This window comes from Podarcis cretensis (genome assembly GCF_951804945.1).
Source record: "Podarcis cretensis genome assembly, chromosome: 16".
In the NCBI taxonomy this organism is placed as follows: domain Eukaryota; kingdom Metazoa; phylum Chordata; class Lepidosauria; order Squamata; family Lacertidae; genus Podarcis; species Podarcis cretensis.
In genome coordinates, this window is record NC_137186.1 from 4,157,263 (window position 1) to 4,184,034 (window position 26,772).

At 46.2% G+C, this 26,772-nt stretch overlaps 1 protein-coding gene across 10 annotated transcripts; it reads right to left on the reverse strand.

Moving 5' to 3' along the window:
• Nucleotides 1-4,708: 4,708 nt before the first annotated feature.
• On the reverse strand, nt 4,709-26,726 carry GOLPH3L (golgi phosphoprotein 3 like). 10 transcript variants are annotated; one of them, XM_079958386.1, is made up of 6 exons: nt 18,880-19,628; nt 17,376-17,437; nt 16,666-16,864; nt 7,301-7,432; nt 7,070-7,184; nt 4,709-5,748 (listed from the first exon to the last, which is right to left on the reverse strand). In XM_079958386.1, exons 3-6 carry the CDS (start codon nt 16,846-16,848, stop codon nt 5,321-5,323), a joined length of 858 nt encoding a protein of 285 aa, XP_079814512.1. In that variant the 5' UTR covers nt 16,849-16,864; nt 17,376-17,437; nt 18,880-19,628; the 3' UTR covers nt 4,709-5,320. The 10 variants fall into 10 exon arrangements, with proteins under 10 accessions (XP_079814512.1, XP_079814510.1, XP_079814507.1 ...); XM_079958384.1 differs by lacking the exons at nt 17,376-17,437; nt 18,880-19,628 and adding an exon at nt 26,708-26,726; XM_079958381.1 differs by lacking the exons at nt 17,376-17,437; nt 18,880-19,628 and adding an exon at nt 25,331-25,431.
• Between the last annotated feature and the right edge of the window lie 46 nt (nt 26,727-26,772).

The following is a 26,772-nucleotide window of genomic DNA, read 5'->3' on the forward strand; positions in this document are numbered from 1 at the left end:
TTACAACTGCACTTTGTGCACGACACCTGGAGTGCTCGAGACGGGTGTGACGCTGGCCTAGTCAGAGAAACCAAACATTGCCACATCAAGGCAAGAGGTTGGACGGCCATCCAGCAGAGATTCTTTAGCTGTGATTCCTGCACTTCAGGCGGTTGGGCTAGATGACCGTCAGGAGCCCTTCCCAACTCCACAATTCAGATTCCCGCAATTCTTAAGAGACACAGCTCTGAGAGTCAGACTTTGAAATGGCAAAAGGACACTTTCTCAAAACCAGTTTTTTTCCCCATCGTTTGACTGCTCCACTAATTAATTCTCCTCTACATCAACGTTTCCTATAGCCTGACCCTGGTTCCGAGCTCTGGGACCTCAGAAGGTGCCTTCTGGCTTTGATAATCTCTTTCGATGTTTAAAAGCTCCCTGCTTCCAAAACAGCTGCAAACCAGGAGACCTTAATTATATATATTTTAAAAATCCAGGCCCTGCACAATAATGTCTTCATTTTAAAGAAGAAGAAAAGAGCCCCGACTTGGCAAAAAAAGAGAAAAAATGAAGTTTTGTTTAAAAAATGGCAACCCTGCAAATCGTTTTGCCATCTTTTCCAAATTTGGCTATTGCTCCTGTGCCTTTAATAACAGGCAGACACAAGCACCAGAGCAGCTTTTCCAGACAAGGAGAAATTTCACCTGCCTCGATTTCGGAGTTCCGGGCTTTCTTTCAGAAAGGTACAGAGAAGTTAGAAGTTTGTCTGAAGGAAGGAAAAAGATGGCAACCTAACAAACGCCGATACATTTCCCACAAGCCCTTTCTTCTTCTACCCTCCCCTCCCCGCTCCCTGGCCGGTGTAAGCTGAGTGATGTGGTCATGTTTTTAATCAAAGCAGTGCATTACTATATATTAATAAATTGAATGTTTCTTCTTTGTTTGTCGACCGAGCTAACTTAAAAAGAGAGAAAACCAAAGTCGCTTTTTTGGCCTGTAAACGAGAAAATGAAAAGGGAAAAAAAAGGAAGAAGCTGTACATTTTATACCAAAGGTTTTTCTTTTCTTTTCCTTCTTCTTGGATACCTCATCCTGTACCTGTTTGTGGTGAAATGTTAATTCACAAAAAGTAAACGTCCTGAATTGAAATACAATGCAGTGCTTTACATTTAATGGGGGGAAGTGTGTGTGTGTGTGTGTGTGTGTGTGTGTGTGTGTGTGTTTCCTCGACAGAAACATCTGCATTTAAAAAAATGCATCCTTATAAAATCTCAAAAAGAAAATTCCTTTAGAAAGGCAGTCAAACTGCTAGGTGGAATTTTCAACAGCAAATCTCCACCAACAAACTCACCTAATTTGCAATCCCCTAGCCTGAGCGGAGATTAAGTCCTACTGTATCTGAGGGTGCCACAAGTTCTCGAGTCCCACTGAAAGACTCAAAGCACAGCCATTTATTATATATATTTATGGCCTGTCGTTCACCATGCTGCCCCATGATACACTACAATTGCATCGTGTCTCTCACCTTCCATCGTTTCAAAGGAGAAGAAAGGTGAAAATCTCAGCCCAACATCAAAAAGTACAAGAAGCGATGGGGCCAGAGGGAAGGGCATTCCACAATCTGGGGAGCCACCACCGTAAAGACCCTCTCACGCCCTGCCACCCCACAAACTTCACAAAGCAGTGGAGGCCCTGCTGGCGACTCAACGCCTGGGCAGGTGTCAGAGGAAGCATCTGTAACTGAACTCAGAAGCATACAGGAAACCTGTGCTGGTCCTCAAGAACTGGTATAATACATGCCCAGCAAGCAATGTCATTGCACAGAGCAAGGGTAGCCAATGAGGTGCCTCCAGGTGATGCTAAACTACAACTCCCATCATTCCAGGGTACTGGCCATGCTAGCTGGGGCTGATGGGAATTGGAGTCCAAACCATCCAGGTGTCACCTCACTGGCTAATCTTGGCATGGAATGTCCACTACACCTATCACAATATAAAAGGTAAAGGTAAAGGTACCCCTGCCCGTACGGGCCAGTCTTGACAGACTCTGGGGTTGTGCGCCCATCTCACTCAAGAGGCCAGGGGCCAGCGCTGTCCGGAGACACTTCCGGGTCACGTGGCCAGTGTGACATCGCTGCTCTGGCGAGCCAGAGCCGCACACGGAAACGCCGTTTACCTTCCCGCTGGTAAGCGGTCCCTATTTATCTACTTGCACCTGGAGGTGCTTTCGAACTGCTAGGTTGGCAGGCGCTGGGACCGAGCAGCGGGAGCGCACCCCGCTGCGGGGATTCGAACCGCCGACCTTTCGATCGGCAAGTCCTAGGCGCTGAGGCTTTAACCCACAGCGCCACCTGCGTCCCTATATCACAATATACCCAACCAAAATAGCAGCCTAGGCTTGGAACATTAATGGGTTATTTTGGCAACTCAACTCAAGCTTGGAGCAGCCTTCTTTACGTGATGGTCGGCCCTCTCTCTACACCAGCAGGGTGTGGGTAAGCACAGCTCCGTAGCAGAACACATGCTTGGATTGCAGAAGGCTGCTAGGCAAGGCCTAATAAAAAGGATCTCTGTTAGCTAGACCAGGAAATAGCTCCTCTGTTCAAGAGCCACATCCCAGGCCATGGAAGATAGAACAATGGTTGGATCAGATTCTCTCTTCAGGCAGCTACTTTTGGTTCATCCTAAGGAGAGCCTGCAGGATGAGGCCCAGTAAGCAGGACCCGAGCACAAGAGCACACTCTCCTTCTGCAGTTTCCACCAACTGGGATTCACAAGCAAAATTGCTTCCTCCAGCAGTGGAGGAAACTTTCCCCAACTTTGGGGGAAAGGTCACAGCTCATTGGGTGCAGGACACACACTGCAGATGAAAGGATCTTAGGAAAGGTGTGCCCAAGACCCCAGGGACTTGTGGCACTTTAGAAAGGACTCTGGGAAAGGCAGACCAACAGCTTCACTCCGCCTGGAGCAGCTTCGCACACTTAATTCCAACAAGTGGTTCAAGGCTCCTAAACCCACACTTCTGAATACAGAGCTCTCCCAAAAGATCCTGCATTGCAGGGGGTTGGAATAAAGGATCCTTGGGATCCCTTCCAACTCTATGATTCTCTGATTCCATAAAAGCACTGCAGGATCAGAACAAAGGTCCGTTTAGTCCAATACAATTCTTACAGTACTTAGCCAACATGAGATGCAATATCAGCAACGCTGCATGTATCATGCTGTGCTGCCAAATCAGAGTACAGTGGTACCTCAGGTTACACACGCTTCAGGTTACAGACTCCGCTAACCCAGAAATAGTGCTTCATGTTAAGAACTTCGCTTCAGGATGAGAACAGAAATCTTGCTCCAGCGGCACGGCGGCAGCAGGAGGCCCCATTAACTAAAGTGATGCTTCAGGTTAAGAACAGTTTCAAGTTAAGAACGGACCTCCAGAACGAATTAAGTACTTAACCCGAGGTACCACTGTATGGAGTTCAGTTGGCTGGAATGTCTGGTTTCATTTTAAAAACAAAACCAAGCTTTTAGATCTTATGACCATGAAAACATGACCTATAGTGTATGGGCAACACCTAAAAGTCTCAGAAGCCAGGAAGATGATGGAAGAAGATTTTAAGAGTATAGGTCATGGTTTGCCAGCATGGTGCCTCTCTATAATAATAATAATAATAATAATAATAATAATAATAATAATAATAATAATTTATTATTTGTACCCCACCCATCTGGCTGGGTTTCCCCCGCCACTCTGGGCGGCTTCCAACAAAGATGAAAAATACACTAAAATGTCACATATTAAAAACTTCCCTGAACAGGGCTGCCTTAAGATGTCTTCTGAATGTCAGGTAGTTGTTGTTCTCTTTGACATCTGATGGGAGGGCATTCCACAGGGTGGGCGCCACCACTGAGAAGGCCCTCTGCCTGCTTCCCTGTAACTTGGCTTCTCGCAGGGAGGGAACCGCCAGAAAGCCCTCGGTGCTGGACCTCAGTGTCCGGGCAGAACGATGGGGGTGGAGACGCTCCTTCAGGTATACTGGGCCGAGGCCGTTTTGAACTACAGCTCCCACCATGCAAAGACAGCCGAGTCAGGGATTGCGGGAGATCCAAATATCTGAAGGGGGCCTGTCTTGGGGAAGGCTGCTGGTTAAGCGAAGGGGCTCCATTATGTAACAATCAAAAGCAGAATAAAATTATATAAAGAAATCATGCAAATCTGCCCTGTTCGCATAATCTGTGCAGGTCCCAAGAATTCAGCGGTTGGCTGTGGGTGCAGAAATTCAGGGCTGGATCCAGAATAAGATGAGCAGCACTGAAATGTTTGTGAAAAGTAAAATAATGATTTTAACGCAACCAAGAGGCAGCAGTGCTTCTGAATGCCAACTGCTGGCAACCGCACGGGGAAAGAGTGCTCTTGTGCTTGGATCCTGCTACTGGGTTTCCCATTGGGACACCTGGTCAGCCACTGTGAGAACAGGCTGCCGGAACAGATGAGCCATTGGCCTGATCCAGCAGAGCTCTTCTGATGTTTTTATGACTTTAAATTAAAATTTCATTGATTTCAATCAATGCAACTAAGTCTTGATCCAACACTTGGCTTTTCATTAGCCCAGAACACACAGAACATCACCAGTTTATGGGCACTCTCTGCCTACTTTATAAACAAATTGCCACCGGGAAGGAAGTGGAACCCTGAGAATCAAAAGCGTGGGGGGAAAATAACACACAAGAGATTGCATAGAGATTTGTGCTGTAATGGTGTTTTTTTTCCAGCAGAACACAAGGAATAAACAGCACAAGGGGAAAACTGGGTCGAAAAAACGAGACAGGGCAAAACAGAGGTTGGGATTGTAAGATTTAACACACAGAGAAAAAAAACGGAACAAAACAAAACAAAAATCCCAAATGCACATTGTAATTTGTTCCTCCCTAAAACAGCGGGGGGGGGGGGGAGAAAAGAGTTTGAAATAAACGAAAGAGGCGGCTCACTCCACTTCTAGCAGACACAGACCTTCATTTTAAACTGGGGGGGGGGGGACAACGGAACAGGGGGGTGTTTCCAGGGGGGAGGAGAAAACGGCGCACAAACTTCTTTGCTCGTTCTTGCAACTTAACAAGTCCCCGAATCCGAGGAAGAGGAGATGGTGGTGAAGATATAGGCGTTCCTATAACAGAATGTCGCCTGCCATGCCCAACATCTGTGGTGGCGGCTACGGGCGCGGCAAGTCACCAATGCCCACCGCTAAGGAGCATGGGAAGATTCCACAGAACGGAAAAGGTTCAGTCCTAAAGAGGAAACGAGGGCCAAACCCACTCAGAACAGCCTCGCCCGACTCGGGAAGCTTTTAGGACTTGTTGAAGGCTGCCAACACAGCCCAGATCATCTCTGAGCCCCCCGCCTTGGCCGCTTCCGCCTCAGGGTCTCTGTCCATGAGGTCCTTGGACCGGTTCATGGCCACGTCGTATTTCTCGTCGACCAGGCTGGTGAAGACGTTCTCCAGCACGTCAGAGGCGTGGGCCAGGACCAGCAGGGCTAAGGTCCGCCTGTCCATGCGGTGGGGGTCATTGACCCACCGGTCCAGGACACTCTCTTGCAGCTTCTTCACCAAGCGCTGCTTCTCCGTGGTGTTGGTGACTGGGTGGGTGGTCATGTCAAAGAGGAGGAAGTTCTGCTTCTCGGTCGTCAGGATCCCCTTCTCCACAAGGTTCTTGGCGATGCGCTCCCGGACGTTGCGGAGCTGGTACTGCAGCTTGAAGGGGTTCCAGGTCTCACCTGCGGGAGGCGAGGAAGAATGTCAGCAACAAGGTCAGGACCTTGAGGGCCCATCTAGCTCGGTGCGGTCTACTCTGGCTGGCAGTGGCCTGCTAGGTTTTGAGAGGGAGTGTCTCCCAGCTGCACCAAGAGAAGCCAGAGATTGAGCTGGGCCCTTCTGTGCGCAAAGCAGATGCTCATTTACTGTGCTACATATGTTACCTTAAAAATAAACAAAGATTCTAGTCCTCACTGTTTTAGCTCACTCCAGCTACAGATTGTTGTTTTCTAAAACAAACAAATTCATTTATTTAATTTTGGAGATTTTCATGGCCTTTGGTTTGGACTCAGCCTGACCCTTATGTTTCCCTCCCCTCATGGTCTTGATCTATCAGCTACTTTTAAAATGAGGCTGCATTTTAAATTGCATTTTAACCTGTATTTTAAATTGTTTTGTTTTTGATTGTCCCCCCCCCCACCATTATGTTTTTACTGTGATTTTATTGGTGTTAGTCGCCCTGAGCTCGGCTCTGGCCGTGGAGGGTGGGGTATAAATAAATTTTATTATTATTATTTATTATTATAGGTATGGGAATGTCTTTCAACCTATGATTTGCTCAGGTTCATATTACGATAATCTACAAAAGATGACCTATAATACAAACTTGGTTGAGAGGTGGCTGTACTTTCGCTACAGAATTTTGCACTAACACCTTATGCCCATCCAAATTTGGCAGCGGGGGGGGGGGGGGCAGTGGTGGAACGTGTTGTCTGGGGGCTGACTGTGGCCCCTGAGGCTTCTGTATTCCAGCCCTTGGGACTATCCCCAGACCAAACCCGACACTGCCCTTGCCTCACATCCTCCTCGAGTGCTTTTGCTTGGGATGTGACAGGGTCTCTTGCTCACCTGGAGGAAGAGACTGGAATGTACCCACCCTCAGCCTGCAAAAAAAAAGGTTCCCCACCTCCACATTATTGGAGGGAGGGGGAAGAACGCGATGGGTTGTGAAGCTGGCTTGTTTCAAAAGGTAATACACTTAGGGGATTAACCACAGTTTAGGGTTTGAACACAGGTCACTATGCTTTTTTCTTCAGAGCACTGTAGCAGCCCACAGGCATAATTTCAGTGTTCCTAATATTTTGCTTAATGTTTTACTGGATTCCTATTTACCCGGGTACCATGTACTGACTTTTTTTGTTTGTGATTTTACTGATATATACAATGTCAACCACTTAGAGATTCTGTTATAAGAGGCATGTAAGTTCTTAAAATGAGAAGGAATCTGTAGACGCCTCAAAGGCTTAGCAGCCCCGCAGTGCTCAGAAACACTTCCGCCCTCACCTGTCAGCAACTCAATCCACGTCTGCACTGTCTCGGCAGGTTCGGTGGCTTTGAGGTGCCTCAGCGTCTCGTCTAGGAGGACGTCTCCCGTCGGGGCATCTGACTTTAGGAGGACCTAGAAGGCAGAAAGAATGCGAGAGACAAAGACTTCTGCCAGGCTCCCAAAGGCGCACTGAAACAGGCCCTAACGAACAGCCTTAGGGAGGCCAGGGAACAGAAAAACCCTCTCACCTTCCGGTCCAGCAGTCGTTTTTTCCTCATAGTCTGTGGCTCCAGCTGTATCCTTCCCCTCATTGCCAGCTCAATGAGGATGCCGCCCCGGAGACCAGAGGAGATGCAGTCGTTCCAGAAGGACGTGTAGCCCTGAGGAGATCAGGAATGGACATCAGCAAAGACCCAGGAAGAGACACGCAAAAAACTGCATGGTCGGGCCATAAAGAGTTCGGGGTTTGGTGCAAGTCACAGATTTTAGAGGTGACCAAAGACAGGATTATTAGTCAAGGCTGTCATTAACTAATTTGAGTGGAGTTTTTTTTTTGGAAGGGTGGCGATGGTGATGCTTGTTTTATGCTGCTGTTTTTTCTCTTTCACAAAACAGATGGGATAAAAGTTTTGGGCTGTATCCAAAGTTAAACAGAGCAGACCCACCAAAAAGCATCAGATATAGCTAACTTAGGTCTATTTCAAAGAGTATTCCAGGAGCATAAGAAGAGTGTGCTTGATCTGGCCAAGGGCCCATCTAGTCCAGCCTCCTGTTCTCACAGTGGCCAACCAGATGCCCCAAAGGGAAACCAGCAAACAGGACCCAAGCGCAAGAGCACTGTCTCCCCTCCTACGGCTTCCAGCAACTGGTTTTCAGAAGCATCACTGCCTCCAGCACTAGAGGGAGAGTACAGTCACTATGGACAGTAGCCACTGATAGCCTTGTTCTCCTTCAGGAATCTATCTAATCCAGCGGTTCTCAACCTGTGGGTTCCCAGATGTTGTTGGACTACAACTCATAGAATCATAGAGTTGGAAGAGACCACAAGGGCCATCGAGTCCAACCCCCTGCCAAGCAGGAAACAGCATCAGAGCACTCCTGACATATGGTTGTCAAGCCTCTGCTTAAAGACCTCCAAAGAAGGAGACTCCACCACACTCCTTGGCAGCAAATTCCACTGTTGAACAGCTCTTACTGTCAGGAAGTTCTTCCTAATGTTTAGGTGGAATCTTCTTTCTTGTAGTTTGGAACCATTGCTCTGTGTCCGCTTCTCTGGAGCAGCAGAAAACAACCTTTCTCCCTCCTCTATGTGACATCCTTTTATATATTTGAACATGGCTATCATATCACCCCTTAACCTCCTCTTCTCCAGGCTAAACATGCCCAGCTCCCTTAGCCGTTCCTCATAAGGCATCATTTCCAGGCCTTTGACAATTTTGGTTGCCCTCCTCTGGACACGTTCCAGTTTGTCAGTGTCCTTCTTGAACTGTGGTGCCCAGAACTGGACACAGTACTCCAGGTGGCCTTGCTAGCTAGGGGTGATGGGAGTTGTAATTCAACAACATGTGGGGAGACACACAGGTTGAGAAACGCTGAATTCTAATCCTTTTAAAGCCATCTAAGTTGGTGGTTGTAACAGCTTCCTGTATAAGTGAGTTCCATGTTTTAACTGTGTGAAGAAGTCCTTCCGTTAATCTGTCCTGAATCCTCCAACATACAGCTTCATTGGATGTCCTTATTGTAACAAGGGGGGGGGGGAATTCCATGTATAATTTTATACACTTCTATCAAACCACCTCTTTCTAAGCTAAAAAGTCTTTTGATCACCCAGGTGTGGGCTGGGGGAAGGGAGGACTTACACACACACACACACACACACACACACACACACACACTGCTCCAATTCAAACTTCTACCAGTTAGGGATTAACTTTTGATGAAACTGTTCCAAGTTGAAGAACAACTCAAGTCTTCCTTTATAGAAAAAGGAGAGGAGGTGCTGAGCCAAAAGGAGCTGCAGCCTGCCAGATGGAAGGCAGCGCTTCCTGCGCAAACACCCAGCCCATTATTTCAACAGCTACACCGCTTGTTTCAGCCTAGGCAAAAAGCAAAAAAAAAAAAAAAAAGTGTGGCATTTTAAAAGCCTATTCACTCCAATATGGTTAAGCTTACGCAAGACACCCTGCCTTCACAACCATTTAACAGCTAGAATCAGGCCTTTATTTACCTTTAAAAAAACAACCCTCCACTTCCTCATAGCAGAACATGCTAGATAAGAGTGTAATTGGAAAGACCAAAGAAAGTCTCTTTTCCACCCATGACCTTTCTTGACGTTTCACAAGGATACAGACAGCAGCCTGAAGTTCAGGAGTTTTATTTCTTACGCAAACAAATTCTGTGACATCAGTGGCTGTGGGTTCGGCTGGATTTTAACAGTTCAAGGTATCACAAAGAAACCTCTTGGAGTGTCTTCTCAAAGAGGGAGGCTGTGTATGTTCAATGTCAGTGCAGAATTTTTGACTGTGACAGGCTCAGCTTCCATTCTGGGGTCAGAGCAAGTTTCTAGTACTCATTGCCAAGGAGTCACTCTGGATGTGGTTTTCTTAATGGAACTTGGTGCCTCAATTGTAAAGCTAAAATCCAGATTTCTAGTAAAAAACTAGGCAAATGCCACCCATACATGTCTCTGTACAAATTCAGCTGTCCCCTCAAGACCTATTTATTTTTGCAGCTGTTTGGGGACATAGTAAAAGTGGCACTATGGATATAATTGTCTCACCAATGTATTTTAGATTATGACTTTCCTTTTTTAAAAATTTTGCATTTTTAGATGCTGCTGGCTGTCCTGGGCTCTTTATAAAGGTGGGCTATAAGGAATAATGATGGGCTGCATCCAACTATTCAGAAAAGACCCAGTGAAATCAATGAAACAAGCTAGTCCTGTCCATTAATTTCAACGGTTCTACTCTGTGGTTGTGCACCACCACAAAAAACTCAATATCATGTTACTAAAGACCTGAAAGGTATGCCTCAATTAAAGATTTATTGTGGAAATCAAAAACCTAAAAAAAAACTAACAAAAAAAAAAGCTTTGGAATTTGAGATATTAATTCTGACACTGGCATTCTAAATTTCAAGAACGATAGTTCAAATTACAACTTTACAACCTGCATTCTTGCACCAGACCAGTTCAGAATAGGCCTGAAAAGCACAGAAATGAAACTGCACTCTACCCAAATCTATTTTACTTTGGCCATAAAACCTGTTAATTTTATTGGAGTGTACATGTATGCATGCTAAGGACCACAGACTCTGACAGCAAACAAAGTGGACCAAGGATAATTCCAAAACCTTTTTTTTAAAAAAGGCCCCCAGCCACACCGGTACTGGGGCTTCAACTCTTAGATGTAAAGTCAGTAAGTTAAACTCTCGGAATGATGCCTCGCCCCAGCAAAGGAAATGAAGTTGAAGAACCAGTCTGAGTCAAACCACTGGATGGGAAAAACAAACACGGATCAAGAGTTCCGGCAAGACCAGGGCTTTAAATCAAATGCAGAAGTGCCACATTTCCAAATCGCTTCAGCTCTTCTGGGGGTGCCTGAGCCCCACTTCTCTCTCCAGCTGCAGCTCCAAAGGGAATCACATTTAGGCTGTGTAGCCCCCATATGGCTCTGCCCCCCCAAAAAAAGAATTGGGGGAACGATAGTTTACCCCTGACTGAGCTACAATTCCCATCATCATTAACAAACCAGTTTCCAGGTTTCTTTGGGGGAAGTAATGCACTTTAAATGAATGCGTGTCTGCAGCCCAGTCAAAATGGATCAATGATTGCTTAACACGGGGGTAGCCAACAAGGGGCCCTCTAGGTTATGCTGGACTACAGCTCCCATCATCCCTGGCTGATGCAGCCGAAGCGGGATGTGGCTCAGCAACAACATTGGCAGACCCTGGCATAGCACATTTCAGTTGTCCCACAGCCCATGCAGGTGCAGTGAATAAGCACATCTTGCCTTAATCCTCAGGCTAAGTCACTATCTTGGTGCCCAGTCTACCTCAAAGGGTTGTTGAAAGTATAGGAAAGGGGGTAAACACTGCTCTGTGACCCTAGAAGGAAGATAAAACTTCTACTATGATGTCAGTTACACTCAGGGTCCACCTAGCGTACAACTTAGTTTATGTATTTATTTCAGATATGTATATACAACTTAACATTAAGAATCGCTAAGCAGTGTAGATAATAAAAAAGAGAATAAGAACAATTAAAACTCATCCTAAAAGCTACAAAACTTCAAGATGCCTGCTGAAATAAGGAAGTTTTTGTTCGTGCCTGAAGTTCAGCAAGGAGGGTGCCTGTCAAATCTAAGGAGGCAGCTTTGGAGATCACCCAAAGCCCTTTTGGCTGCAGCCACAAAACTATCTGTGTTCCTCATTGAACCTGTTTGAGAGGACAATAAAGACGTTTGCACTCCCTCAAACATTTGGGATTTAGCTGGGAACATGATTTCAGTTGCTTTGCTTCCTGGTGGCGTGGCAGTAACAGGGGTGGCTAGGAAGCCTATCTGCCACAAATTTCTCCCTATGCACCCTTGCTAAGCCACAGTTTAGGCTCAGTGCTTTGTGAGAAATCAGACCATTAACACTTAAAACCATGGTTTGTTTTACTAACCACGGTGAAATGTTGCCCATGGTTTGTTTCACTAACCATGGGGAAATGTTGTGTCAATATACCTACACTGAGAATTAAGGACTGGCCACAAACCAGCTGGTGAAATGGGCCTGGAGCAAACTTGCTAACCAGGTTAGGAATTAATTTGTACTAAACAAGCCACAGTTGTGTCAGTTCCCCTGGCTCCATGTCTGGATTAACCAAGATTAAAAGACATCCAACTGTGGCTAATGCTAACTATGCTTAAGTGTGATGGGTGCCCTGGGCTACTGTCCCTGCACCATTGCAAAAAAGTAGTGGGGGGTTGATGCTGTTAAATATGCTGTTGTAAGACAACCTGGGCCAGCTCCTAGGAACAGAGGAAGCTGCCTTATTCTGAGTCAGACTGTTGGTCCATCCAGCTAAATATTTCTACGCAAACAGCCCTCCAGGATTTCTGGCAGAAGTCCCTCCCAGCCCTACCTGAAAATGCCGCCTGGGACCTTCTGCTTGAAGGCAGATCCTCTACCACTAAACTATGGCCCTTCCCCACAGCAGAAGTCAACCACCTACGATATAAATGCAGCATGAGCATGCAAATCAGTTCCTACAATTCATGCCCTGGGGGGAAAGAGTCACAAGACAGGTGCAGCTGGAGTCTTGACACCGCAACTTCATTTAAAAGGGTTCCCTAAAGGACAAGGAGTCACTTACAGTATGCATCAGGATAATATTGTAATCTAGTCAAAACAAAATAAAAAAATTCCTTCCAGTAGCACCTTAAAGACCAACTAAGTTAGTTCTTGGTATGAGCTTTCGTGTGCATGCACACTTCTTCAGATACACATGAAAGCTCATACCAAGAACTAACTTAGTTGGTCTTTAAGGTGCTACTGGAAGGAATTTTTTTATTTTGTTTTGACTATGGCAGACCAACACGGCTACCTATCTGTAATTGTAATCTAGGCTAGTGATGTCCGGATGGACTAGCAAGCAAATGCAGCTCTCCCTGATAAAGCTTATTCCCTCCCCCTTCTCCTTGCAGTGCTTATATTGTACCCTATGTCTGCACGCCAAGACAGGGACTCCAAAGACAGGGGTGCATCTTTAAAAAAGTCAGAACAATGTGACCATCCTTCTAAGCAGGACAAAGGAGGGGAAGTCAAATCGTGTGCAGCCAAGGCACGAACCAGCAAGGTCTACATGGTGTCACAAGCAGCAGTGACAGCCACCAACTTGGATGGCTTTAAAAGAGGGTTAAAGAGATTCCTGGAGGAGAAGGCTATCAGCAGGCTACTGGACACACTGGCTTTGCTCTGAGCCAGGGTTGGAGGCAGCAGGCTTCTGAACACCAGCTGCTGGGAAATAATAATAATTTATTATTTCTATCCCGCCCATCTGGCTGGGTTTCCCCAGCCACTCTGGGCGGCTTCCAACAAAAGATTAAGAATACATTAAAACATCAGGCATTCAAAACTTCCCTAAATAGGGCTGCTTTCAGATGTCTTCTAAATGTCATATAGTTGTTCATTTTTTTGACATCTGATGGGAGGGCGTTCCACAGGGAAACACAAGTGGAAAGAGCTGCTGTTGCACTCAGGTCCTGCTTGCTGGCTTCTCTGTAGAACAGGATGCTGGACTAGATGGGGCATTGACCGGATCCAGTAGGTCTCTTTCAGTGTGCTTATGGAACCTCCAGGTCCAAGGGCAGTCTATCTAGATTCCTAGGTTCTTTGCGGTATTGGCTGCTGTGAGATCAGGATGCTGACCTAGATGGGCCCCCTCTGGCCTCATCCAGCTGCAGGGCTTTTTTTTAGATTCTGGCAGGCTCTAAAAACCTAACATTTACTGGTTTCTCACCAAACCGGCTTCTATTTATTGTGGACTCAGTCAAGACAAAGGTTCTCTCTCGCTCACTACAAATGTCTCAGTACAATATTACAGAAGGTTGGCAACTGCATGACAAGAGCTCCAATGGTCTAGCAGTTCTGAAGAGTAGTCCTAGGCAGCAGCGATCCTGTGATATGACTCGCAACTTACACCCTCTTTTGAGGTGGGAGGTGTATGTCGCTAGACCTGATCAGTGGCAAAAGCTTCGACAAGTATCTGTAGAAAGCTGTGCAAACGAGCAATTCCAAACCGGTTTACCTCAGTAATTACTAACCAAGGACTGCCCAGGTGCAGGTCTGACACACCTTTGGACAGAGGATTTTCTGCAAAAAAGGAAGAGAACTGAAACCAATGTATAAATGGTAAAGATACCAATTGGATCAGTCCGGAACTGGTTTTAAAATGCACTCCTCCTACTCCATCATGGACACTGCCCTCTAATAAATTTCTGCTATAAGAAAGAAAGAAAGTAAAGAGTCCTGGCAAAGTCAGTTATAACCTTTGCGAAAAATCACAGAGTCATAGAATGGTAGAGCTGGAAGCGATCCTAAGGGTCATCTATTCCAATTCCTTGTAATTCACGAATCACAGCTATGTTGTCAGAACTAGAATCTGTCCACAAGCTTGATTCAATTAGTTTACGGACACTGCTGAAACCAAACTTCTCTGACTTGCAACGGGTATTAATTGAGCATAGCTGGTTGTCTCCTTGGTGCTGTTTGGCAACCTTCTGGAGTTTTATTAGTTACTGTTTTGAATTTCTGCTTTACAATATTATTTATTTCATTTGTATTTTGACAGCTGCCCAGGGTTGTTGTTTTGGCATGATAACACAGGATATTTATTTTAAAATCAACAACCACAAATACATAAATATGAAGAGATTCTGTTCTATCACCAATAACTACTGGAATCGATGGCCACTATGCTTACCCTGTAGATATGTAAACTTTTCAGATTGAACGGATCACAATTTATGGTCTTTTCACACACACTGCGCGTATATTTTGCTAACTTCATGCACCTCACAAAATCTAATGCCATAATAAATGGGGAGCCATTAAAAACTATCAAGAAACTCTCTTTTTCTGGTGGGATATAATGGAGCAGGGGACTTAAGGATATCCAACATTCTGGGCCAGAACAAGTGGAGAGAATCTAACAAAATGTTTGCCAACGTGCATACAGACACTTATTATGCCCAGCTTTTTCTGTTCACAATAAGAGACAGGCTCAAATCAACTGAATCCCACCACTGGTAAACACTGGCAATCTGGCTCTCGCCACACACCTCGTCTTCACTCTGGCTCCTCAAATTTCATACAAGAACTGCCCACACGTCTCTGGCTTATCTTAACCACTACGGCAGTGCAGTGTAGTGGTCAGAGTATCAGGCTAGAACTGGGAAGATGCAGATTCTAACACCACACTCAGCACAGGGTCCATCAGCATCTCTCATCCTAACCTACCTCATAGGGTGCACTGTGGGTAAAAACAGGAGGGAGCTAACCGAAGGAAAAGTCGGATATAAATGTAATAAATAAAAAACTGCCTTATACCAAGTCAGGCCGCTGGTCTGTTTAGCCAGGATTGGACCTGGATCCTTCTGTGAGCGAAGCAGATGCTTTGCCTTCAAAGCAGATCCTCTACCACTGCCCTAAACAGGAAGGTTCTGGTCCTCATGGTTCTGAAGAAAGGGCCAATTTTAAAAAGGAGCTGCCTCAATCCAGGGTCAGGCTATTGGTTTGCCTACCTCAGCATTGTCTACACTGACTGGCAGCAGTTCTCCAAGGTTTCGGAAAGGAGGTCTCTCCCAGCCTTACCTGAAGATGCCAGGGATGGAAGCAGGGACCTTTCACATGCAAGCAGAAGCTGTACCACTAAACTGCAACCCTTCTCCCATAAATAATCTCATGCAGAAGAGAAAGCGGCGCATACTGAAGACACAACTCTCCACCCTGACCTTTGACAGGCAAGCTGTCTTGCTTAATTTCTACCGTCCTGTTTTGAATAGCGTGGTTTTATTTGTCTTTATAACTGCATACTATATTGCTGTAAACCACGCTGGGACCTTATGGTGAATGGGTGGGTAAGAAATCTCACAAATAAGATACCGTATTTTTCGCCCCATAATACGCACCGGCCCATAGGACGCACCAAGTTTTTTGGGGGGGAAACAAAGAAAAAAAAATTATTTCCCCCCTAGGCGCTTGTGGGGCCGGCAGCGGGGAGAAGCGCTCTTCTCCCCGCCGCCCGCCTGCAGACCAGGTCCGGGGACAGCGGGAGGACGCGCTGCGCCTCCCCGCTGTCCCCGGAGCTTGCAGGGCTGGCGGCCGGGAGAAGCACGCGCCTCCCCGCCGTCAGCCCCCCAACCACATCGGGAGACAGCGGGATGGCGGTGTTCCGCCTCCCCGCTGTCCCCCGACCTTGTGGGGCTGGCGCTGGGGCTCTCCTGAAGCCTGGAGAGCGAGAGGGGTTGGTGCGCACTGACCCCTCTCGCTCTCCAGGCTTCAGTGAAAGCCTGCATTCGCCCCATAGGACGCACACGCATTTCCCCTTCATTTTTGGAGGGGAAAAAGTGCGTCCTATAGGGCGAAAAATATGGTAAATAGTAATAAAAACCTTCTCAGGACATACATGCTGGGTTGCTTTCCCCAGGGAATCTCAGATTTCTTCTCCTCTAGATCCCCAGCTGAATGTGCAGTTAAGGAGTCACTGAGCTTACCTTCTGCCAGTCAATAGCAGTTAGGTGTGCTTGACTAGGACCTGGGAGATCAGGGTTCAAATTCTGACTGAGCCAGAAGGCTCACTGGGCAACCCTAGGCTGCTGACTGTCTTGCGACCTGGCCTTCCTTGCAGGGTGGTTGCAAGGGTAAAACGGGGTGCACCTGGCATCTTCACGATGCAGCTTTCGACAAATGCTGAAGATGCAGCTCTTTGACCCCCTGAGATGTGCCTGCCCTGTTCCTGCAACTGCAACCTGCTCTGTTTTTAATTCTGAATTTTAAATTGCTGTACCCCTCCTTGGGAGCTGCTGCTGAAGGGCGGTTAATCAGTGCAGCAACAAGGCTTTTGTACCTCTTTATCCTTCAAGCCGAGGAGCAGCACCTCCTCCATGAGGGTGAGGCGGATGTCTTTGGAGTCTCCGGAGTCTTCCTCGCCCAAATTCTTGTCTGGTATGGAGTCCTCCTCACCCTCCAGCCGCTTGTCAACATTTCGCCCGACATCTGCGCGCCGCCCCCGGTGAATTAACGTCGTCATGGTCTCTCTGTCGTGCCTAGGAACAGAGAGATAAGAGGGGGGAAAGATATATATGTATCTCCTGCAAATAGTTCTTTGTGATGCTCCCAGTTTCTAGGGGAAGGGCCGCAGTTCGGGGTCAGAGAAACTGCTCTGCCAACAGAAAACCCCAGGTTCAGTCTCCAATATCTCCAGGTAGGGCTGGAAATCACTCTCTCTCTGAAACCCCACACTGCCAGTCAGTGTAGACAATAATGAGCTGGATGGATTGATTGTCTGACTCGGTATAAGAAAGATTCCTATGTACTGTATTTAGGTATTCAGAACAAGGAGGGCTGGGATCTCACTGCATGGTTAGGAGAAGGGCTGCAGCTCAAAGCCAGAAGATCTGGCTTGTGCGGAAGGTCCCAGGTTCAACCAGTGGAAAAGTACAACTGACAGTGTCCACAACCTTGGAGAGTCGTGGCCAGTCTAAAATGAGCTAAATTTAAAATTCAATATCGAAAGCTACTGAAAGCAAATAACAGACACAGGAATAGCGTTCATACTAAACCACCGTCTTGCAAAACATCCTCAGGCAAACCCCTCGTTTTTCAGCATTCCTAACTGTCTGCAGCAAAGATAACATAAGGATATGCAATTATTAAGACAGGCAATATAAAATAAATACTCTAAAGCAGCAATTTTACAAACGCCGAAGCTGCCCTCCTAACCGAGCCAGTGTGGTATAGTGGTTAGAGTCTTGGACTAGGGCTTGGAAGAGACCAGGGTTCAAATCTCCACTTGGCCATTAAGCTGCATGTGACCTTGGGGGATAGGTACTGTTTCTCAGCCTAACCTGCCTCAAAGGGTTGTTATGGAGATTCATGGGGGCGGAGGGAGGAGCCTTGAGCTCCTTGGAGGAATAAGGTGGGACATAGATGCAATTAATAAATAAAATAAATGAACAACCATGCCTATTCAGAACATCTACTGAAGTGAAGGGGGCTTATTCTCAGGTAAGTTGGGTTAGTGTTGCAAACTTTCTGGGAGAAGTATATACTGATGACTACTGCTGAGTAAACATAGATAGCATAAGGTTGCACACATGCCTGTTTTTTCTTTCCATTTCACCATAAAACCACTGCTTCTTCTTGGCACAAACTAGACACGAGGTGGGTAGGTAACACCACATCCTGTGCCTCTAAAGAAATGTAGCTTTTCCTGACCCACAAATTAAACTGAGTGGTGCATGTGTAACTTCACACTTTTAACACGTCACTTATTGCAACAATTTGCATACCACTTAATCACAAAATCAAAATCCAATCAAAAACCCTGCTGGAATAATAATGCTAAAAATATATATTCAGTTTTACTACATTGAAGTATCACCTTTGCCTTCAAGATGCTCAAGCTGGCCTACACAGCTCTCCCCGCGCTTTGTATTATTGTGACAACAACCCTGCAAAGTAGGCCACGCTGAGAGGTGGCGAATTTGCCCAGGGAGCTTCACAACTGTGTGTTGGGGACCTCCCCTAGGCCCTAGCCTGGGACTCAAACCTCTACTGTTTCAAACTGCAGCTAAACGGGTACAGATTATATTTAGCTGTCTGGTTATATTTCGGTATGCATTTATGAGAACCAATACAATCACTTAAATAAAAATTTAAAAGGAACAGAGGCGTGGGGCCGAAGAAGCAAGGAAGGGATTGGAACCGTAAGCAGCCACCTCTCTCTCGAACACGTTGCAAACAGGTCATTTTAAGAAGAGACGCAGCTATAAGATTACATTTTATACCCTCTTTAAAATAGGGTGTTAAGATTAAACTCAAAGCGGCTTGTAGCCTAAACAACGAAGCAAACACAGCAGCATAATCAAGATTTATCAAGTGCACTAACACAATCAGGATTAAGGTTCCCCCTCTTAATTCCTAGATGTGGGGCAGAAACCCACTGCCTTCGCCCACCTCTTAAAATGTACACATTAAAACGAAGGGGGGAGGTGTACCTTTATGCACCCAAGGGTGCCAAGGCTTTCATCGCGCCTAGAAAGTCCTTTCCCAGACTCACCTGTAATAATGCCCTGTTCTCCCCTCCTCCTCCTCCACCTATTGCTCACTTGCTTCTTAATGGGAAAACTGGGGAATCCTAAGCTGAGCAAACTCTACTTCCTGGTTCATCGGCAAAAAGGAAGGGGGAGGAGGAGAAAGGGAAAGGAGGAGAAAAAATATACACCCCCAGCACACCAGCTTCCTGGTTTCCCTGGGAAACCTACCCTGGTGTGTATGCAAAGGGCAAATGAAAAGACCTGCTGCAAAGGAATTCACCAATAGGCTCCTTGGGAAGGCGGGTTTTACGCCTCTCTTTGTTTCAACAGACAAACTTGGAAAAAAAAAGAGGGGGGGGCACGATTAATTAAGTAAAAAAAGGATGGGAGGAGCTAGTGGGATTGACAGCAGAGAGAACCAATGGAGAGGAGGAAAGCGCGGCTGGCTTTCCAAGGCCAAGGAACCAATGGTCTTTTTGCACACACATGCACAACATTGGTGTGCACCACGGGAAAGAAGGAGGTGTGTCCAAGCAAAGGTGTTAAGGCGCCTGCGCGGATGTTTGCATGCCGGGTTAGGGATTGCAAGATTTTTTTTTTGGGGGGGGGGGTTGCATCTAGGTCCTGCGCCAGATTACTCGGGAGTAAATCCCTCTCCCCGAATGCAAAGCAGGGCTTCACCCTCCTTCCCTCTTTTTCCCTCTTCATCAAGTTTGCATGGGATGGAAGGTTTTGCAGGCAGCGCCCAGTGCATGTTGCATCCACTTTTCCTCTACCCTCCCCGCCCCTGTTTTCCTTTTGTATAATAATAATAATAAAATTTATTTATACCCCACCCTCCCCAGCCAAGACCAGGCTCAGGGCGGCTAACAACCAATAATAAAAACAAGTTGATTAAAATACAATTTAAAAAGATTAAAATACAACATTAAAACATTAGGACGCAGCTTCTTCACAGGAGGAGAAAGGAAAAAGAAAGAGGGGATCAAGTTGATTCCAAGCCCAAAGGCCAGGCGGAACAACTCTGCCTTACAGGCCCTGCGGAAAGAAATCAGATCCCGCAGGGCCCTGATCTCATGAGACACAGCGTTCCACCAGGCTGGAGCCAACAATGAGAAGGCCCTGGCTCTGGTTGAGGCTACTCTGACTTCCTTAGGGCCTGGGACCGCTAAAAAGGTAAAGCAGACCCCTGACCATTAGGTCCAGTCGTGACCGACTCTGGGATTGCGGCACTCATCCCGCTTTACTGGCCGAGGGAGCCGGCGTACAGCTTCCGGGTCATGTGGCCAGCAGGACTAAGCCGCTTCTGGTGAACCAGAGGAGCGCACGGAAACGCCGTTTACCTTCCCGCCAGAGTGGTACCTATTGATCTACTTGCACTTTGAGGTGCTTTCGAACAGCTAGGTGGCCAGGAGCAGGGACCGAGCAACGGGAGCTCACCCCATCGCGGGGATTCGAACCGCCGACCTTCTGATCGGCAAGTCAGGCTCTGTGGTTTAACCCACAGCACCACCCGTGTCCCTCTCTGGGACCTCTAGGGTGTTGCTATTTATGGACCTCCGTGGGGCATACCGGGAGAGGCGGTCCCGTAGGTACGAGGGTCCTAGGCTGTGTATCGTGTCAGACCATTGGCCCGTCCAGCTCCATATGGTCTACACCAGGGGTCTGCAACCCGCGGCTCCGGAGCCGCATGTGGCTCTTTTACACCTTTGCCGCGGCTCCGGGGCGGATACTAGCGAGGGGAGGAGGCGCATTGGGGAGGAGGGGAGGAGGCGCACTGTGGCGGGCGCTGTACTGGCTGTGACGTCGCATGGGGGCAGTGCGTGCGTTAGTCACGTACCGTCCCGACATCACCTTCCTGCCCGCCCGCTACATTGTAAGGGGCATGTACACTGGTCACTGCATTGAAAGGGGGCATGTACGCTGGTCACTGTTTTGAAGGGGGGTGAAGAACACACACACACAAAAAAAAGGTAACTTGTTAATTTAACGTTTATTTCTATGAGGAGGAGTAATTCTGAGGGGTCAAACAAAGAAATAATTAAAAAGTGACAAAAAAGTTATTTTTATAATGACGAGTTTTGCAGCTCCCAGTTTTTTTTGTTTTCTTCGGAAACGGGTCCAAGTGGCTCTTTTTGTCTTAAAGGTTGCAGACCCCTGGTCTACACTGACTGGCAGTGGATTTCCAGGGTTTAAGGAAGTGGTTTTCTCCTAGCCCTATGCAGAGAAGTGATTGGACCCAGGACCAGTGTCCCACTGAATTTTGGTCCTTCCCTTAAAAAATAACGTAAATTTTCACTTCTGATGAAGGGCTGGTTTCAGGGTTTCAAATTTGGAGACATTCCCAGCCCATCTAGGGGACGCAGGTGGCGCTGTGGGTTAAAGCCTCAGCGCCTAGGGCTTGCCGATCAAAAGGTCGGCGGTTCGAATCCCTGCGGCGGGGTGCGCTCCCGCTGCTCGGTCCCAGCGCCTGCCAACCTAGCAGTTCGAAAGCACCTCCGGGTGCAAGTAGATAAATAGGGACCGCTTACCAGCGGGAAGGTAAACGGCGTTTCCGTGTGCGGCTCTGGCTCGCCAGAGCAGCGATGTCACGCTGGCCACGTGACCCGGAAGTGTCTCCGGACAGCGCTGGCCCCTGGCCTCTTAAGTGAGATGGGCGCACAACCCCAGAGTCTGTCAAGACTGGCCCGTACGGGCAGGGGTACCTTTACCTTTACCTTTACCAGCCCATCTGGGGATGCCGGCGAATCAGCTACCGCTTATGCTTCCCTTATAAACCTTCCCTGTTTATATTCAGACATAAGTTTTGAAAACAAAACCCCTGAAGGCTTTAAGGAGGGAGAGGATGGACTTTCGGACTCGACAGATCTCCTTTTGCTTCCACCTGAACCTCAAGATCCAGCAGCTAAAGCCACCTGTCGGATTCTTTTAGCCAGGATTCCTGCATTGCAGGGCAGTGGCGTAGCGTGGGTTGCCAGCACCCGGGGCAAGGCAAGTAATTTGCGCCCCCAAACCCGTGGATTTGCGCCCCCTAACCCCAACCCCCAGATGTTGCGCCCGGTGCGGCCGGCCCCCCTGCACCCCCACACTACGCCACTGTTGCAGGGGGTTGGACTGGATGACCCTTGGGGTGCCCTTCCGACTTCTGGGATGCAAAATGGGAGAATGGATCTCGCAATCCCTGTTTAACCGCTTCTCTGCTTTATTTAAAGCCACCTAACTGGGGCAAGCGTGGGTGTCTCTTCGTTCTTGCCTTATTTATTCTATTGATAATAAAATTTATATCCTGCCTCTTGCCGCCACTCAGGGTTCCATGTGGGGCGGAACAATTTAAAGCACCCGTTTTTAAAAAGCTTTTGTTGAACCATTTGGGGGTCAGCCAGTGACCCTTCCAGATCGACCCACGGGCGGCCATGAGATCTCGCAGTGGATCCTGATCCGCTTTCTGCCGCAGGGATACATTTCCCCAGGAGAATATGCTTGTTCTGGGCTGACAACTGTGTCCCTAGGAAAGCATCTCCTCCAGTGCCCACTTTAAAGACTGCAAACAAGAACAACGCAATTATATGTTAAATTAAGATTTCCTGATATTTTTGCCTCCTCATTTGCTATTCTTCTGCCTGTTCACCCGTCTTGGAGAACCCGCCGGCTCTCTGCTGCTTCAGGGAACCCCCTTTCCCCTCAGAACAGCCTGCAATGCAGTAATAAAATGGGAGGTCAAGCTCAACCAGTGGATTTCTTAGCTGGAGTGGAGAATTGAACTCGGGTCTCCTTTTCTTTTTTAAACGGATTTTTCTATTTTTATATTGCCTGTCCGGCCCAAAGTAGTTCAGAACGGAAAGTGTAAAAACATATTGAAACATAAAACAGTAGCCATCTAACAAGGCATAGGTGAAACAGCGGCATTTAAAACGACAAATTAGCAAGCCTTGTACTTTGTTTTTTCTTGCACACACATGTGTGAGTGTGTGTGTCGTATTTTTCCGTGTATAAGACCAAGGCTTTTTTTTACCAAAAAAGTAGGTTTAAAATCGGGGCTCGTCTTATACACAGGTAGTGCTGAGGGGGTGTTTTCTTAATTTGGAGTCCCCCAAAATAGGGGGCATCTTATACATGGGGGCATCTTATACACGGAAAAATACGGTGTGTGTGTGTGTGTGTATGTGTGTATATATACACACACACAAACAGGCCATAATTTGCTCTTCCTTTTCCCTCTCCTCCATTAGAGCCTTTTGAATTTTAAAGCCTTCTGGTGAGGCTCTTTCGTTTATACTGACATGAGCTTCTTTGAGAGGCAATATTCCCATTTTATTATTTTTACGCAGTACTGTATAGAAGTTGTTTGTTATAAATGTGAATCACTTTGAGGTCACCCGCAACAGAAAACACTCAATAAGTGGATACAGAAATGTGGCCGAATTTTTCTCCTCAGGAACTTCTGCTGGGCCTGAGAGCCTAAGTTGTTATGTCTGAGGAGGAGCAGACATGACAGTCCCTCTGACTGCTTTTTGATATGCTAACAGGGCAGCCTTCCTTCTTTTTTGACTAGGGCCTGGGAGACCTGGGTTCAAATCCCCACCTAGCCATAAAGATAACTAGCTGACAGGGTTGTGGTGGAGGATAACGAGGGGAGAGAGAGACAAAATGTATGCCATTTTGAGTTCCTTGGAGGAAAGGCAGGATATAAATATATGTTTATAAATATATCATATAGAAATATAATAAATAAGATATTGTGTGGTGTCTAATGATCCAGAGACCCCCCCGCTTTATGCTTTGTTCCTCAAAACGGTTTATGAACAGTTGAGATTTTGACAAGGACTAGAACCCCCAGGCACTTTTTATACAATTTGATGTTCCTTTATCACTAATACTGCAGAACCATCATTTTCAAGACAACCATTGTCCCAAGCCTGGCAAATCTGGAACTAGACTTGGCAGCCAAATAGCGCAAAACCGTATTTCTTTCTTTATGCGAAGACCATTATTTTCCTTTCCTTTCACGATATGGACTTAATCCATACGTGACTGCAATTCTTCTCCATGCCTATTCTATGGTGTTGGTTTGGTTTACATCTGTTATTAGAAATATTCTCTCTGATTGATGTACGTCATAAAATGAAATTAATTTTTTTTTACAAAAGAAGAAGATATCTATTCCTGAGAGGAATGGCCCCTAGTCTCAGTAGCTGCTTGCTTGGGTCAAGAGACAGGGAGCCATTGTCCCTTCTCCATTTTGTTTCTGTGCTTCCGACGCCAGCGCCTCAGCGCAGCCCTTTTGGCTTTTACAGTTTTATGGCTTATTAATTTATATACCGCTTAAAACCAAAATAGGCTTCTTGCCACATTACGGCCTGATAAAAAAGAAAGAGGGGAACTGGCAACCTTCCTTTAGCCCGCCTGGGCTGTCACTGTGAGGAGAGGGAACGGCCGGTAACCCTGCTAAGGTTTATTTTTTAAAAGGCGGGAAAATAAGAAAGGCTTCCAGGGTCTTAATTGACAACCCCTTCCTTCACTGTCTTCTTGGTCGCTGCTGGAAGCCATCTTTACCAAGGCCGTTGGCACATTTGAGACGCATGTTTTTCAGGACCCACCCTATTCCTGTGACCTTAATTTGGCTGAACTGTTTTTAATTTCATAATTTTTATTTGTCGCAACCTGCCCTGGGACTTGCTGGGGAAGGGCGGAAAACAATTATAATAATCTTGTGGCCGCTGAGGAGATGACAAAGATGGCACTGGCCCTCCAAATTGACCACAACTGTACCATACATATAAAGCCCTATTATACTAAATAATAATAATAATTTTTTATATCCTGCCCATCTGGCTGGGTTTCCCCAGCCACTCTTCCAACAGAAGATTAAAAATACATTAAAACATCAGTCATAAAAAACTTCCCTAAACAGGGCTGTCTTCAGATGTCTTCTAAATGTCAGATTAATGTTGTGTTGTTTAAGTTGTAAAATTAATGTTGTGTTGTTAAAGTTGTGTCTTTTATGTTGTACGTATTTTATGTTCTTTTTCTTTTCTTTCTTTTCTTTTCTTTTTATGTTTATTTCATTTACTTTTGTCTGTTGTATGTCTGTGAAATATAGTTATGCAAAACTTAATAAAAATATTTTTTTTTTAAAAAAATGTCAGATAGTTGTTTATTTCTTTGATATTTGATGGGTGTTCCACAGTGTGGGCGCCACTATCTATAGAAGTTGTGGCTTTCACCAGCCAAATAATCCTGGGAATTGTAGTTTATTAAGGGTGCTGAGAGTTGTTAGGGAAACCCCCACCCCAATTCCCCTCACAGAACTGCAATTTACAGAGTGGTTTAACAACCAATCCTTCTTCCCAGGGAACTCTGGAAATGGTAGCTCTGTCAGGGGACAAGGGAGTCTGAGGAAAGGCTGAAGGAACATGCATCCCAGAGAAGACGCAGAGTCCATGGATAAATTGGCAATAGGATGCTTCAGGTTACCAGACAGGATGTCACAAAGATGAGGACCAAATCTCGTTTTCCGCTGCTGCAGAAAATGACATATAATGGGCTGAAGTTATAGGAAGGATTAACTGCAGCTGAACACTGGGAGAATTGTATGAACAGGAAGAATAGTATGAAAGTGGGGCCCGAGGGCCGCATTCTCGTCTGAGCAACCTTCTGGGGGCCACTTGTTTGCGGATGGAGCCAGAGGCAAAACTGGGCAGAGTAATGAATGCTAATTTTCTAAACCATTTATATATATATATATATAGAGAGAGAGAGAGAGATAGATTTTTTTTTTAAATACAAAATGCAAAAATGATAAACAATATAATATGAATCATAACACATTTTTCAAAACTTCTTTGGACTCCCTCACATCTCCCACTCCCACTTACATCATTATGACCTTCTTCCAGCAATTTATCATCTTGTTTACATTCTTAAATCTCGTTCAATTAATTTAATCTAATAATTCTCCAAAAATTTTATATTTTCCTCCATCTCACTTATCGTCAAATTCAAATCTAACTCAATGGTAGGCAGTTATTTATGATCTAGCATCCTTCTTAGCCTTCTACCAAATTACAATACTTTTGTAAATAAATCTTGAATTTCTTCCAGTCTTCTTCAACCCTCTCTTCTCCCAGGTCTCGAATTCTGCCAGTCATCTCGGCCACTTGCATATAGTCCATCAGCTGCATCTGCCACTCTTCCAGTGTGGGTAGATCTTGAGTTTTCCAACTCTTAGCGATAAGCATCCTTGCTGCCGTTGTTGCATACATAAAAAATGTTCGGTCCTAATTTTCTAAACCTTTGTACCAGAGGCTAGTTTCTGCAGACAGGTTTCCAGGCAAGCAAAGGGCATTATCAAGAGGACAGGTGCACATTCAGGTTGAGGAAAAGCTTGCAAGCTTGTGCATGAGGCGTGGGAATAGTGTGTGGCATAGCTGTCAGCTTACAGATTTGAAAATAAGGGACCAGCAACCTCGAAAATAAGGGACCAGCAGCCAAAATAAGGGATTTTGCTTACGTAGCTTATACAGAAATCTGCCACTGATGGAGCCATGCTGCTTTGGCTGCCACTAGCAGGGGGTTGGACTAGATGATCCTAAGGGTCTACAACTCCAGCTAAAGAAGAGTGGCAGACAAAACTGATGAACGACGTCGAGATGGCAAAGCTTCCAGGCAGAATTAGAAACCGGGAAGAGGACTTCTTTAATGAAGACTAGGGAAAGTTTATAATTTAGTTGAAAAGCTATTGTCAAGAGTTACATACATTGGTAGGACTGACAGTAAAAATTTGAACTATGGATGGACAAATGATTTATAAAAATAGAGTTATGAAAGGGATGCAGAGGGGGAAATCACTACATTAAGATGCTGCACTGGTTGGAGGAGATGCTAAGCAGCACGTCGAGGCTGCCGTCGTCCTGGGG